The 16,108-nt window shown below is 33.9% G+C and overlaps 1 protein-coding gene across 4 annotated transcripts in view; it reads right to left on the bottom strand.

Annotated features, from left to right (window-relative positions):
- LOC123711631 (serine-protein kinase ATM) overlaps positions 1-16,108 on the bottom strand; it is a 31,189-nt gene that overhangs the window by 5,835 nt on the left and 9,246 nt on the right. For all 4 annotated transcript variants that reach the window (XR_006753995.1, XM_045664272.1, XM_045664274.1 and 1 more), the window contains 16 exons: positions 14,842-15,297; positions 13,621-13,941; positions 12,662-13,167; positions 11,891-12,062; positions 10,840-11,080; positions 9,993-10,231; positions 8,559-8,836; positions 7,590-7,788; positions 6,605-6,890; positions 5,496-5,963; positions 3,803-4,004; positions 2,830-2,995; positions 2,062-2,168; positions 1,882-1,989; positions 1,092-1,306; positions 431-646 (listed from right to left, as the gene is read on the bottom strand). Coding sequence is in view for 3 of the 4 variants with exons in the window: in XM_045664272.1 (XP_045520228.1) it covers positions 431-646; positions 1,092-1,306; positions 1,882-1,989; positions 2,062-2,168; positions 2,830-2,995; positions 3,803-4,004; positions 5,496-5,963; positions 6,605-6,890; positions 7,590-7,788; positions 8,559-8,836; positions 9,993-10,231; positions 10,840-11,080; positions 11,891-12,062; positions 12,662-13,167; positions 13,621-13,941; positions 14,842-15,297 (4,180 nt within the window). In the remaining variant the exon portion in view is untranslated. The remainder of the gene's footprint in view (positions 1-430; positions 647-1,091; positions 1,307-1,881; positions 1,990-2,061; positions 2,169-2,829; positions 2,996-3,802; positions 4,005-5,495; positions 5,964-6,604; positions 6,891-7,589; positions 7,789-8,558; positions 8,837-9,992; positions 10,232-10,839; positions 11,081-11,890; positions 12,063-12,661; positions 13,168-13,620; positions 13,942-14,841; positions 15,298-16,108) is intronic.

Raw genomic sequence — 16,108 nt, 5'->3', positions numbered from 1 at the left:
TACTCGTAAATAATGCGATATTATATGTTGTTCATTTTATAAATGTAGAAAGCAATGAAAAGAAAAACCTCAATTTCATAAAAAGAGGAAAGATTGCATTTTTTCGTTTCGTTGGGTGATCAGCATAACGAAGCAGTGATTAACATATGTCATCCATGTTTGGGTGTGAGACATGCCGACTTCACGAAGTTTCAATTGGTGCACAGCCAGTAATTGGAACTATTGGCTAAAGCCACTAGTGCAACACGTGTACAATAAATACATTCTAAAATTGCGAATAAATACTATATGTATGATGATCAATAGGTGTAACAATGAAAAATTTTGTAAAAGAGGAAAAAATATTATCTTTTAAGTGCGTCAGTCAAGTCTATGTGGGGATTGAACTCAGAACTATGGGTTTTAATTTTGATTAGATTTTCATACATACCATCATACAAAGTATCCATTTGTTCTATTAAAATGGCCATTTTAGGATCCATCCTCTCCAATTCTGATATTAATTCTCCAGCAGCTATAACCCTTGGCTCTGGCGGACTTCGGAATAACTGAGATTGATTCTTTCCATAGTTTTTGTCCTTGTCTGAATTCTTTAGATTGAAGAGGATGGGTAATGTATGATGCGGGTGATCTTTTGCACAGCGCACTGAAAGCAAGATATATATAACATTAAAATGTTTAATATTTAAAGAACCTATAAAGTAATAGATCAGATCCGGCTTGAAGGACCAAAAATATTGATAAGAAGGCAAAGAAATATACAGCATTCATGTAAAAGTGTACAGCTACTGAAGCCGGCCTGTGGTGGGGTGAATGGTGAACTCAAGTTAATGAACGAAACTTTAAAAAAACTAAATATCTTAACTTAGCTTCGGTTTTAACAACAAAATAAATTGATCAAAATGCTATTGAATACGTTGTAGATATTACGCTCAGTAAAATAAACATGGAAGTGTTTACTAATGAGGTTTATCAATAACGATTGCTGTAATGGAAAGTCCTAACCTATGGAAATACATTTTACTATGAAAATCTTATAAATATAAAAATCATGTAAACATCAAGACCAAATTGATAAAAAAATTGCTTACTTAATAAATCCTTTAGGTAAACAAAGGACGTGTCATCAGAGGAAAGGCGTGGTGCGATCTGTGGTAACACAGTTATGAACTTCCATGATGGAACCGCTTTAAGGGCTTCGCCTAAACCGCTCAAATTCACTAAATTGTTCTCAAACCACAGTGATATAACACGAAATATTGAGAGGTTATTATTGTCACTCTGTTTAAGTGATAATAAATAGAATCTGTGAAAAAATTGTAAATATAGTCTGTATAGGAATAATACTTAAACATCTTTTGGCCTAAATTTGCTTAGTTTTGAAATTATTATTCTTTCACACCTGAAAGCTGTATGCATCTAGTCATGCCATGTCATTATATTTTTTTACATTCATGTTCAAATGTAAAAAAGACTAGCAAGACTTTATAAATTTGTGCAGAAGTTTTGAAGATGACACTTTGGTGTCCAATATATATAAACAGGATAGTCTAAAATACATACTAGGAAAGAGATAGGACAACAAGAGAAGCTAAAAGATAGAGAGTAAAAAAGGATTTGTCTCATAATTAGAAGTACGGTTTCAGCACGAAAAGGTCTGATTTTCTGTTCTACTTAAGGATATTTACTAACATTATATAACTAACTGGTTCTAACGATGTGCCTAGCTATAAACCGGCGACCGATCAGCGCTATTTGGAGACGATGGAGCTATACCTGAACGGATCTCCCTCTCCAAGGAACCGCTAAATTTTAATGTTTATATGTTACCATACTGTCCCGGTGGAATAAATATTGTACTTGTAATACAACGTGGCATACCTCATTGCTAGTTCCAAAAATGTTTCCTTCTCCGCTCTCGTGTTCGCGATCTCAGCTTCGTCCATCTGCCGAAATGCGTTGTTTGCTATCAACGCCTTCTTCTCGTCTCTGCCATAATAATAACATTAGAATAAAATATAGGAAAAGTTATGACGGCTAAACGGCAGTTTCGGTATTTACCTCGTGAGCGTTTGTTGAGAAGACCTCAAACTAGCAGCGGTTCCCTTCATACTCTCCATACATTTGACTTTATTCTCAAATGTAGACGAATTCATGTATGTCACCACCTTTAACGGTACATAAATAACTATGTTATAAGAACAGAATATGTGTAACATTATTATAAAGTTATGGGAACTAATATAATTCTTGCTACGCGCCATTTAATTTATTTATAAATATTTTTTAAATTATCAAGATTAGTCGAACTATAATGACGTAACAGTTTCGTCAACATCAAATGTAATTAGCACTGCAACAATCTCAAATATCACGACGGTACACTCTAGTACTCTGTAATAGTTTTTATAAAGTAAAGAAAATGCCTTGAAATGAAATATTATACATCGTAGCTGTTTAATTAAAAAAAAAAAACAGTTTCAATGTTGAATATAAAGGGATCTGATAATTTTAAAAGGTGAGATACATGTCCAGTTATTTTTAATGAAATAAATTTGAATATATTTGATTAAAAAAACGTGTAAGCAATATTTTTTTCATAACTCGAATGTTCAGATAAATAATGAGAAAGCTGATACTAGCTTCAACAATCTATTAATGCATATATCCATAAGAATTTCGCAATTAATTTATTTATTTAAATAAAGTCCACAGGAGCTGTCATGCCATTCAGAGGCTCATGTACAAAAACATTAACATCAAGTAAGTTACGGACAGTCAGGATTCACTAGAAAATAATTTAGTTTAAATTATTCATACAATACTAACAAGTTTGTACTCCGCATCGGCGAACTGTGCTATATCATAGTACACTTTGTTTCTCGTGTCCAAATCATCGCAATCATTCAGTACTTCAAGGCTTTTTTCTAAGTACTGATTGATTATGTCTCTTGCATTTTCTCGCTTACACTCGGCCATCCATAAGCCGTATTGTCTGGAAATTATTCATTTATTTGTTATGTTGCTCTTTACTAGCTTATGTATTACAAATTCTACTTTATTAACTAACTATTTTATCTCTCTCTGTCAAATAATAAATACGCTGGGATGAACAAAGACGGGAGAGTATTGTTTTATAATGATTGACAATGAAGATTGATTGATTTCTGAATATTTTTTACCAAGTTCACGCTACAATTTTATTCCTCGTTATAGCATCGATAATTTTAATGAATAATAAGGCCAAAAATATCTATTTAAGGGTTATTGAACACTAGATGTGCCTCTTAGTTTTAAATGTTATTTTGGTCGTGATGTTATTAGAAAAATGTGTATTTGCTAAAGAAACTACGAAAGAAAGAAGTAACGTAACTAATGAAATATGAATATAAAAGTGTAATTCGTTTGAAGCTAAAATATCGTAGACAGAAAAGATGCAATAGTGTGAATGCAAGTCGTAGAATTCGCTTATATATTAAAACAACGCGGCTGTTTTGAAGTCTCGGTAAATAACTGAATTTTTCCTTGATTCACCTTTCACCTTTAGAAGTGTAAGTGTGACTTCTTCAAGTATATCAAGAAAATATATCTGAGACTGGCCTTTCACCATTTCTTGTTCAGATCAACTTACTAAGAGTATGTACGTACCAAAAACTCATCGAACCACACCTATTTTATTTACAAAGGCTTAGCAACACTCGGCACACTAATTAATAAAGAAAAAATCAAACACAAGATATGATGGCAAACAACAAAAACAAAGAGAAAAGAAGTCAAAGATGTGAAGTTGCCCTGAAATTACCTTAACGAAATAGCAGTTAACTTGGCATTATCCGTCTCATCGACAATGTTATCGTGTAATAGGGACAGAGCGATGTCCTTGTGTCCTTTATCCCACGAAACTTTACTCTCTAACAGAGTCACTTCTTTCGATGGCTGAAAGCGTTTAACCATCGCTACCATGCGCTGTGCAATTTGTACTCTTTGATTTGACAAGCCCAGTTCTAAAACAAACAATGATACAGATTATATTTTTACTTTAAAGAAAGAGAAATTCTGGTAAGCGACAGACAATGTAAATAATGCGTAATATTTATCCCATTTTTTATTATTTATGTTTTTCTTTAGTTTTTATTTTGTGGTTGCTTGTTTATTTTTTCCCTTGCTAGCTCACTTATGTTCCAATATAAATGATGTGTAAGTGTGTAAAATTTGTGATGTCATTATGTTCTTGTATAATTTTATTCATACACGTTGTTTTTTAACTTATCCTTTCTTCCTCTTTTAACTAATCCTACATAATCTTAATGGCTTTGTTACCCGAAACAAATATAGTAGGCCTAATATACAAGAATTTAAGGTTTCTGGTACCTTATCTGCATTAGATGAATAAGTGAAAACTAAAAAAAAAACTTCTCTATTTTGGAAGTATGATATTACAAATATATATTTTGGTAAAATCTTATACACTGTAATTGTCACATAGCTTCAGCGTGCGACTCTCATCCCTGAGGTCGTAAGTTCGAACCCGGCTGTGTCGATTTAAAAAAGTCGACGGCGTGTGTCTGGCATAGGAGGCTTAGCACCTACATGCCTATTAGATTGACAAATGATTATGAAACAGATGCAGAGATCCGAGGCTCAGAATTAAAAATGTTGTAGCGCCACTGATTTCTTTTTTGTATTTTATTTATGATTACAAGAAAACATATAAATATTTTAATTAACTATAAAAACACCGAAATAAGTACATAGAAATAATTCTTATGTTTAGAATAGTCCGTATCGCTTCATTCACTTTAATCGATATTTTAAACAGGTTACCTCACAATTGAGCTAAAGCGGATGTAAGATGTAATCTATTTAATTAGTCCTACTATATATTAGGTTACATCAAGTTCTATAGATTTTCATTTCAAAATTATTATTTCAGTCAATACATACAGCAAAAGAGTAACTACAGAGTTATATGGTCTTTAAATCTGATAACTATTATAACTAAAACAATTCAATAATACCCGAATGAAGTAGAAACGAATATTACAACAAATGGAGTGTATTAATACATATTGAGTGAATTAATACAGATGGAGTGTATTAAAATAAATAAAGTGCAATAATACAGATAGAGTGTATTAATACATATTGAGTGATTTAATACAGATGGAGTGTATTAATATAAATAAAGTGCAATAATACAGATAGAGTGTATTAATACATATTGAGTGAATTAATACAGATGAAGTGTATTAATATAAATAGAGTGCAATAATACAGATAGAGTGTATTAAGTGCAATAATACAGATAGAGTGTATTAATACATATTGAGAGAATTAATACAGATGGAGTGTATTAATATAAATATAGTGTTGTTACAATTAAATTATTAAATACCTATAATGCAATATGAAAACATACAGCGTTAAATCGTATTTAACGAAAAAAAGTTGCTGATTCATATACGTATAGGCAGAAATATGTATGAATTCCTTACCGGCATATTGCAACTGCAGAGAATTTATCTTCTCCGAATATAAGCCATTGTTCTCAGCCGCGTGTTGAAGTATTAAACCCCGTTGCGATATTAGACTTTCCAAATGCTTAAAGTCCTTGAATGGCGGCAATTTCTCAATTTGCCACCTATCTAGCAACACCTTGATATGAAACTTGCCACATCTCACTGCGAAATAACTCTCTATATCCCGAAATAGATGAAGGCACGCCATAATTTTGTAAACGCATTGTGAATTCTCCATGTTTAACCTCCTACACAATCGTGAAATGGCAAGTTTAGCTCCATTTAGAGGCTGTTCCAGTTTTGTATAGAAATCTTCACTCGGTTGGATGTTTAGGCAGTCTTTGAGACATGCGTATCGAAACTTTTTGGTTATAGAATTTGTGTTAAACGTCAATTTGGACTTTTGTTCCAATTCCTTCGTAGCGACAAAGTCACTCCAGTCACCTATAAAAAAATTATATATGCATTTAATAATCAAGTTATTTTAAATATTATAAAGTAAAAAGATATACATAGATATATAAAGTTGATAGTACAACAATCCCGACCTGATCTCTGTGGTCATCACTTGAATGTCGAAGCTATTTAAGTTGAAATGAACACGAAAGAATGTGACCTAGTGTTAGGACACGAATGGTAAGTGAAAAAAAAAGTTATACCCTAAACTGTAAGTTATATTAGTAAACTGTTTCTTATGTTAAATACCATTATTAGTAAACGCTCAACTTGACTAGATAATGTTCAATGATGCCTCAGTCAACAGTTTTTTTAAAAGCGACCAAACTCGTATATTATTGGAGAGTTTATGCCCTTAATCGAGTCGTTATATCGGCACATAACTTCGAAATAAAGATGAATATGTCGCTTGTACCCAGGCACAAAGCCGTAAATCACTATTACGACTGTTTTACTATCTTCTCATTTTTGACATGCCTGTGTGATGTGCTATACCTGTAATTTTCTTCAAAATATTTGCAAAACTTTTTATTATAACGACTTTGTTTCCCGGGGCGAACGATATAAACAAATTCTATCACACCAAAGTGTAGCTTTTTAAATTACAATTTAAAAAAAAAACATCTTACCGAGAAGCGACAAGCAGTCATACTTGATATCATTGAGTGTTTCACTTTCAGGGCATGACTTAATATACTGTAAGGCTAAGTGGTGCATCCCAGCCTTATGAAGAGATGTGACCACTCCGTACTGCAGCGTTTGGTCAAGCGAACCCGAAAGCGCTATGTCATGCAATAGCAGGGAATCCGTGAATTGCCCTGTGTTTATTAAATGCTTGCGTTTCTCATCTTCACTTGTCAAGTGGGCTGTACCACAGCCTTCGACAGCGTCCGGTTCGCCGATTGATACGAAACACTAAAATTTATGTTACATTATATAAAAATATTTAGTTGTTTACATTAGTTATTAACTGTTTCACGTATATATGAACACCGGAAGTGCCTGGTGATGGTGACACAGGGATGTCCCGAGTTTGGGAACTTGGGTCTGTATTAGCTGCCATATAATTTTGTTGTTATAAAAAATTACAAAAGAACAGTGTGTAATAGTTATATATTGATTAATTTAATAACTTCATAGTATCACAGTCAACCACAACCGTAATAAATAACAAACACTTTTAATTTACAATTAAAAAAAATGTCTTTTTGAAAAACAAAATATTTATGAAAACATACAGGATCGTTTTATGTCACCGGTTATTGCGTTCTTATTTATAATTTAGTTAATGACTTCGAAAAAATCCTGTTTACCAGACAATTGCCGCTTATCCACTATTACTTAATTATAATCGCTAATGACTAGTCTGAAGTTTACATAAATTTTTATATTTCTCTTAATAATATGTTTTATTTGAATTCAAATTAAACGCTAAGTTCTGACCCTGTTAAGTTAAGTTTAATAACCTATAATCAATATTTTATGTTATATATATATATAAATAATAATTTATATGTAAGCATGGAAATATGGATGAACATAAATTAATTTGAATAAAGTTAGAGCATAAGTTACTGTATTCAAATATTTTATTGAATACATAGGTGAACTTACCCCTCTAAAAATCCGCTGTAGCTGTGAACCACCATCTAAGTTGGAAGTGGCATCTGGTGAGGAGGGGGGAACACCACCATTTTGTGCCGCAGCCCACAGCTCCCCATAGTATATAGCTACGAGGTTTAAATCTGCTAAAGCGCTCGCCCAGGCCACCTTCTTATATTCCAAGTTTAGGTAGTTTAGGGGTAAGGACTTTCTGTAAATACCACAGATGAAAAATTTATGGGAAAGAATAAACAGCAGATGAGCAGTGTTGGCCTAGCAGCTTGAGCGAGCGCCCTTCCATCAATTCGTGTGCTCCAATCACGGCTGTACACCAATCGGACAACATGAATCAATTGGTGAACGAAAACAGAAACGGCCGATCACCCACTTGTCTATCAAGAAATAAAAATGATCACGAAATAGATATCTGATGCTAAGGCCTGGTAGCGATATATGGAAGTATAAAACATTCAGCGTTAGCCTAGTGCTCCATACAGACAGGGCATTTCTATAATAACATGGTTATACGTCAAAACATCGTGAGGAGCCTTCAAAATTGAGCCAAGAAAATTGAAGCGTTGTAGAACCAGTTTTAGAACTTGAAGCAGGCATCCTAGTTTAGTCTTCCAAGCCGAAACAGTCCTAAACTATCCAACCGCTTCGAAAACACTACTTATGCCGTACTTGCATAAGTAGTCTTTACGTCCTTTGATTATTTTCTATCAATAACATGAAGCATAGAACTGATACAAATAGAAAGTTCTGGAGGTGGCCTTTTCCCAAAATGGGCCCAATACTGCAGAACAAGTAATGGACAATAATACACGTAGGCTAAGTGTAAAAAACAAAACTCACAATCTGATTTGTAATTTTTATAGTATGGACTTAAATTGGATTTATTATTATTACCGATAACATTAAACATGAGGGTAGTTCATGAATAACGACACCTTAGAATTCATTGCATAAGACAACACCTACTTCCGGTAATTTTTCGCTTGCAGCCGTATAAAATCAATAAGTTGAAGTATGTACTGAATAATCATTTTGTGATTGTGATCGAGTTTGCTTGACACTCCAGCGCAGGTTCCATCTTCTGAGTTCTCCAATTTATCATCAAAAGTAAGCTTCCAAATGTAAATGAAGAATTGATTTAACTGTTCTCCCAGTGTTTTGATAAGTTTTTCAGATTTCGAACGCGCATCACAATCAAATAGGAGACCCAAGATGGATGGCATCACTTTGGCTGACAGTGTTGGCTTAAAATATAAATGTTATTGTGAATTCCATATTTAATTATTGATGAAGACGTTTAGGTTATATACGACATGTGTTTTACTTAATTTACGATGAAATCGTTTTATAGTATATATTTAGTGATATATCTTAATATATATATATATATATAAATCTCCTGTCACGATATTTGTCCGCGATGGACTCCTAAACTACTTAACCGATTTTAAATTAAATTGGCACACCGTGAGCAGTCTGGTCCAACTTAAGAGATAGGATAGCTTAGATCTTTAATTATAGTCGCAATTTTATTTTATTGCAAATTATTTGTCTATAATTAATTGACAGTCACAATTATCTGTTAACTCCAAAATATTTTAACAGATGTCGATACTTTTCGACTGGAATGAGTAAGTAATCAATAGATGGCACTGCTATGGTAAACCGACAAACGCGTATAAGCTAAAATTCAATATCATGATTACCACGTGTTATTGAGGCTAAAGTATAAATTAAATTTATTTTGTAGTAAACGAAATACCGTGAAATTCAATTATTTCTACTTTTTTAATTTTTGGTGTTAGCATAGCCAACCACGTGTTACTTAGACCGAAGTGTAAATCAAATTAAAATTATAGTGACGATAATACAGTGAAATTATTCTTTCGTGTCACGGTATTAAGGCTAACTAAAACCACATTAAGGAGAAACGAAGTTCGCAGGGGCAGCTGGTATATTATATTTTTAAGTTGTCGTATCGCGTTACGTGTAATGAAAATGGAGTTTTTCTATTTCAGCGTACGACTCCCATCCCTGTGATTGTAGGTTTAATGTCTTTGACTTTCTATGTGCACATCTAACAAGAAAACATCGTGAACAAAACGAAGGCATATAAAGACTGGTCAGTCTGGTCACCTACCTGCTTGTCTATGAAATAAAAATGATCAAAAATCAGATGACGTCAAGATATAGCGAATATTTATTTAATCGATAAAATTTTACGTTCATTAAATTAATTATGTATTGTATAATTATTCAAATTTACAGCGAAGTGTATTTGATATCGAGACTACAGTGATAGTTTGATACGTGTCCGAAGGCCGTTAATATTTAAAAAAAACCTAGTACCGTTGTTCATGAAGAAGTCAGGTTTTAGCAAACATATAGCAAAAATATTACCTTTAAAGCACAAACTGCACTCAGGACACCAGCACAATTATTCCCTGAGGCGATTAATGATAACAGACTTGTCGTTATCCTAACGACCCAATGTAGGTGATCCTCGCATGGCTTAGGGATCCAGAAATCAGGAGAATTAAATGACTCGAATTTTCCATCATCTATCTGATACTCTGCGTGTATATCGCTATTTAGGGGCGAGAGCGGTTGTAATATCTCCTTGTTAATTCCCTCCATATCTGCCAATATATAAAAGAAAGTCTAACAATGTACGTTGCTCAGTACACCGTATGAAACCATGGAATTTGATTTTATTTCCATTCTATGTGGAACCAGCTGCCCACTGAAGTATTTCCGAACCAATTCGACTTAGGGTCCCCTTCAAGAAAAGAGAGTACCAATTCTTGAAAGGCCGGCAACGTACTTGCGAGCCTTCTGGCAATGTGAGTATCCGCGGTATCACTTAACATCAGTTGAGCCTCCGATTACATTAAAAAAAGGTGGCCCAAAAATATTTGCAACCCACGAGACATTGTCCTTGTTGCATTGTATAAGGGTGGATGGCCAAATAAAAATCTAATCTAATCATTATTTTGAATATTATGTTAAAAAATATTCTAGTAAAGCACGATGTCTACATAAATAATACAGAGTTTTTTAAGGAGTTACAAGTTCTGTAGTAAACCCACGTTTTAATATAAAATAATTTTGTTTGGAAACAAATATAGGCATTCCAATAGTGAAACAATTTTATTAGACCATTGTTCTTGAGTTTATTCGTTACACACACATATATACAATTTAGATAGATTTTTTTTCAATCACGTCAAGACAATACTGTACTCACCTAAAGCCAACTTTCCATCGCGATATTTCAAAATCCGGTTTATAACGACTGCGACTTTACTATTCACTGACGGATCTTTATCAAAGAGCTCGCTAGACAGTGTTTCTAATGTTTTGTACGTAAAATATTCCTTTGCTGATAATGATTCCAAATGCTCTGTATCCGCTGGCGGGACTGTGACCAGTGTTTTTATATCGTAAGTGGCCATTTCGGCTAAGCAATTGCAGGCTTCTATTATTATCTGAAAATATATAAACTATTATATACATAAACTAATTGCAAAAATTAATGTATTATTAATAAAAAGGAATAGAAGTACATAATATAAGAAGATATAGGAATTGTTAAATTGTGATTGGTCAAATATCTGTCCGACACGAGCCGCTTTTTCTTTCAAACAAACCATAAACGAAACACAATAGGATTGTCGTACGGTATATTCTTGGTATGCGCTGTCAACACACGATTTGCCAAAAATAAACGAATACTATAGTAATGTATTTTAAATGAAGAAGTGTTAAAATTTGAAGAATTTCAAAATTAGGAGAAATATACACTTATTTATATTTTTGAAGTGATAACGTTTTGTGGGAGGGTAGACTGTTTTGTTACGTAACGCGTTACGGCGCCAGTCTGTCCAGCTTCCTTCTCACGTATACGGCAGCGGTAGGAAGGCAACTCTCTCACTCTAACCCACAGCGCTAGCTGTATTTCGGACAGACGCTTTCCTCTCTACTCATTGTTTAGCGTATAAACTGAACTTGAGTAATAACCAAATTTTTTCTCAAGTTGAACAATTTCAATATTAAATAGTTCAACTTAGTTTTCTAGTTAGTCACTTCTGTCGGACGTTCCGAGTAGCACATTTTTCTTAAATGTTGTCATTAAAAAAATATATAAACTTTATTTTATTTTATTACATACTAAGACCGTGTTAAATGCGTTATACATGTTGGTAAAATAAAAAGATCGCGTATTTAGTCCGAAATTCGAAGTGTTGTAAAACTTAACATTATTTTGTATTAATATTATTAACTTTGTATCCCCTTACCTTATTCTCGTTTGAGGTCTTCAAAATATTACTCAGCCCATTTATAATACAGTGGACCAGACTATTAGAGCAATCCTCTGAAAATCCCTTAATATTTAAGTCCTTACAGAGATCGTTTACGTGATCTGTATTTGTTTGAAGAAATTGTCGAAAGTTGCACAGTATTTCATTGCTAGAAGAAAATCCCTTTATGACTAAAGTATATCGTGTTTGTTTATCGTAGATCATTACAATCAATACCTCCTGTATAGTGTATGCACAGGACGTTTAAATGAATAAAAAAAACAAAGATCAGTAGTTGGATGCCAAACGAATCAATAATTATTTTAAAGAAGTCTAGTGACATTACGAAAGAAATATACACTTGCTTTTTCCGATACACACAAAATACATAAGTAAATATATGTAAAAAATATACATATAAGAAGCGCTTAGTATGATTCCCGTAGGTCAAAACCTAAGACGGTTTTGACGTCATCATTATCTCTAAGTCCAAGTCCCGTACTTCAAAAATTACATACAGGAGTGATAGTTCGTCATAAGTCTCGTTTTTGAATCACACCCTAAATGACGGGATAAAGCCATCTTTAACTAATATGTATTCTTGGAATTGTTAAGGACTTAACACCTACAATGTCAGCGGGGTCGTGAGTGCGTTGCCGGCTTTTGAATTCATCCGCTTTTCTTGAAGTATAAATAGATTTAGAACTATAGGTTTTTAATTGTAATTTATAATTACAATAAAATCATTTTGATGGGTTAATGACTTACCTTGGGTATATTAAACTTGTTGTATATGTTTGCAACATATTCGTAAACTCCACTTTAGAAGCGCATTTGTGTTGACTAACATTGCTTTGATAAACAACACTATCCACTACATCTATTTCATTTAATTCCATCAAATTCGCATCTTTAGCGCTCAGAATTGCTAGGACTTTAGCGGAAATATTTTGCCGCAGCGTTTCTAACTTATTCGCTTGTTTAAGCTTATCCAAAATTTGCTTGAATACTCCGAATATAGCTTTCAATTCATTCGTTTCTGAAGTGTTTATTGCATTCGCGAGACTGTTTAGAATAAAATTAAACAAAACAGCATCGGACGTAAAACCAATCTTAACGTTTTCTATAAAGGAAACGTAAGTGTGGAGTTGTAAAATTTTGAAATCTGGTACATTCTCATTGACAAAGTTACCCCAGAGTTTAAATAGTATGTTTAGTATGACTAAAGGCTGGGTTCCTGAAAAATACTCTATGACATCACCGTCGATTAGCTCCTGAAAATAACGATAAAAGTAGTATGTTGACACAGGCAAACCTCACTCTTTATAAACGTCTTTCAGACTGGAGAGAGTAGCTAGAAACGCAGTAATGGTGATCCTATTTCAAAGGAAATCAATTTCTGATGATTAATGGGAGACGATCAGTCTTAAGCGTATCTTGGTATACAGACCAGTCTCTACCCCGTCGGCAATCTCAGATATAGCTGAAAAGACGCCGTGGAGAACCCTACGCAAGCTCCAAGAGCTATTGAGAAGCGGTAATCAGGCACCAGTTACGGAGGCCAAGAAGCTCACTTTGGGTCGCTGCCCCAGCGGAGTAAGGATGATCCGATTCAGACAAAAGTTTCTACCCCTAGCTTCTGTTTCCTATTGTATTCAATACGATGGTGAATATTTGTTAATGTCTCCAGTTAAAAAGTAAATGTTAAATTGTAATTTTTTTCTCACCCCAAAATACCGCAAAACTCCTTTGAAAACAGCCTTAGAACACAAAAATCTATTCTTCATATGCATTTCTTCTAATTTGAACTGGTCTATCGCGCTCTGAGGGTCACACACATGAGTCGCAGCCAACAAAATAAGATCACCCAAATGCTCAACGAAAAGATTGCTCCATTTCTCATTGTCTAATATTTGTCTTGTCGAGTGGAACATTCTATTCGAATTTTCAAATAACGCTTTGAAACCGGCGTGTTTCTCGCTTTCCATTTCGTATTTCTCTACCACAATGTAAGGAAGGCATAACGTTATGACGGCACAGAAACACATCTGAAAAAGGATTTGAATATAAGTTTGTAACGTCCACTTTGTTAAGAAAGATATAATTAGTTTCAGTCTATTAAATATTTTTTCTCTCATTCTGGGATCGCTTTGCAAATATAGAAGGGGCGTGGGAAGTTTACTACGGAGGCCTTTCTCTATCTTCGGATTAGTTGAAACATAATCCAACTTCTAATGAATTATAATAAACATAATAATTTTTCGTTTCGGAGGTGATGACACATTTTGGGTCGTAGAGTCAGCGGTGTTAGTCTATCATGCACAGATGTACGAGCCATAGCGGCAACATTACTAATGGAACAGAAATAAAACTCTGAGGTCTAGTTAAAGCGCCATTCTTTCTTTATAGGTGAGGTTAATATTTTTTTTTAATTCCACGGCGGTTCCTCGCCTAGTTTATCATCATTCTATATACGATATATGTATTTATTTTATTGAAACCAAACTAAAGTAAAGCATTATTACAATTGGACTAAGCACAAAGTTACTGGATTTTTTCCTCATGCCAGCTCAACTTTGAAACTAAAGATGTATAATATAAAAATGTTCGAAACTACCGGAAGTTATTGCAGAGGAATTATTTATTTATGTATTTAGAAAAACATGGCACATTTTTTTAAAAATCAACACGACAAATATAACGATAACAGACTAAACAATAATATAACAGAGAGAATGCTTGCAGGTTGTGGGTGAGTATTTGTTTGTATGTGTGTAACTCAAGCGGGTGTGTGAAAAACGGCTTGATCCAATGGCATAAAATGTATAGTAGTGGAGGATATCTTTTTAAAGAGTTTGGACATTGAACGTCTAGTGTGAAAAGCGTGTTTGCAAAGTCAGTGTAGTCAAATTATATTATTATCTATTATCTTAAAATTAATACATTACCTCAATAACATCCTCGACTGTCTTCTTAGACTTTGCAGCAACCAATTTAACGGTTTCGCTCCTCTCAATGTGACCCTTACAACTCCACAGCACTTCCGAAGCCACCAGCCATTTCGCGTGCTTTTCCAGAAATACATCCAACTTAAAACCCAATAGATTTAAAGGGAGACTATCAAATTTCTCGCCTTCAATAAACCAAGAATAAAGAATATCCAAAATATTATTGTTCACATATTCATCGAAGTTCCGCTGAGCGATGCCTTTTACAATGAGACTCAAAGCTTTTCTCGTGAGACTCTGATTCAAGGATTTTTTCTGTTGAGTGTAAATTATTTGGAATACAATTGTATGGAGTAGCCAATGCCGTATTTTCGATAAGGCACGAAAGCAATGCAACACTGTTAGTGTACGATTTATTGTTTCATCTTTCAATACTATTTCATTTTCCTTTGGCACCTGAAATTACAATTTAAACCATATTAAAATACGTAATATTTAGATACCAATGGCGCCACAACCTTTTTAGCTCTGGGCCTCAGAGTTCTGCATATGTTACACGATCATTTGTTAATCTAATAGGCGAGTAGGTGATAAGTCTTCTGTGCCAGACGCACGCCGTCATTTTTGGGTTTAAGGGAAGCCGGTTTTCTTGCGATATTTTCTATTGCCGTTCGAGCGAAACCCCGGCTGTCCACCAATAGAAAGAAAGTCCATGTACAGCCGGGGCTCGAACTTACGACCTCAGGGATGAGAGTCGCACGCTGAAGCCCCTAGGCCAACCCTAATATTATTGGATTATCCTGGCTCGTGTAAAGGTTAATACCTTTGAAATGTGGTGCTGGAACCAACTCCGCATGCGGACTCGCCTACTCGTCTATTATATACTGATAACGAATTATCTCACATATGGCCATACAGGCGCAAAGCCGATGAGAACTTGTAACAACTCTACATCATCAGAAAGACCTAACTAAATCAGTGTCGCTCTCTTTTGAGAATTGTGTACGTTAATTAGGATTACTTCCATATAAAAGGGGAACTATTTTGTTGCCTAAAACAAACCTAAAAATAATAATAATAACTAAAAATTTATAATAAACTAAAACTAAGAGATAAAAAATAACAATAACAGTAATAAACAAACAAACAAAATGAAAACTTAAACCACATTAGCATCCTTCAAAATAAAGTTACGGTAAGTTGGTAGACTGTTGTAAAACACTTTCGTAGATCTATAGAATAATTATAACCCAGTTAGCGTTAGAAC

The sequence above is a fragment of the Pieris brassicae genome, chromosome 7 (genome assembly GCF_905147105.1).
Source record: "Pieris brassicae chromosome 7, ilPieBrab1.1, whole genome shotgun sequence".
NCBI lineage: Eukaryota > Metazoa > Arthropoda > Insecta > Lepidoptera > Pieridae > Pieris > Pieris brassicae.
This window is presented reverse-complemented; position numbering and strand designations above follow the sequence as displayed.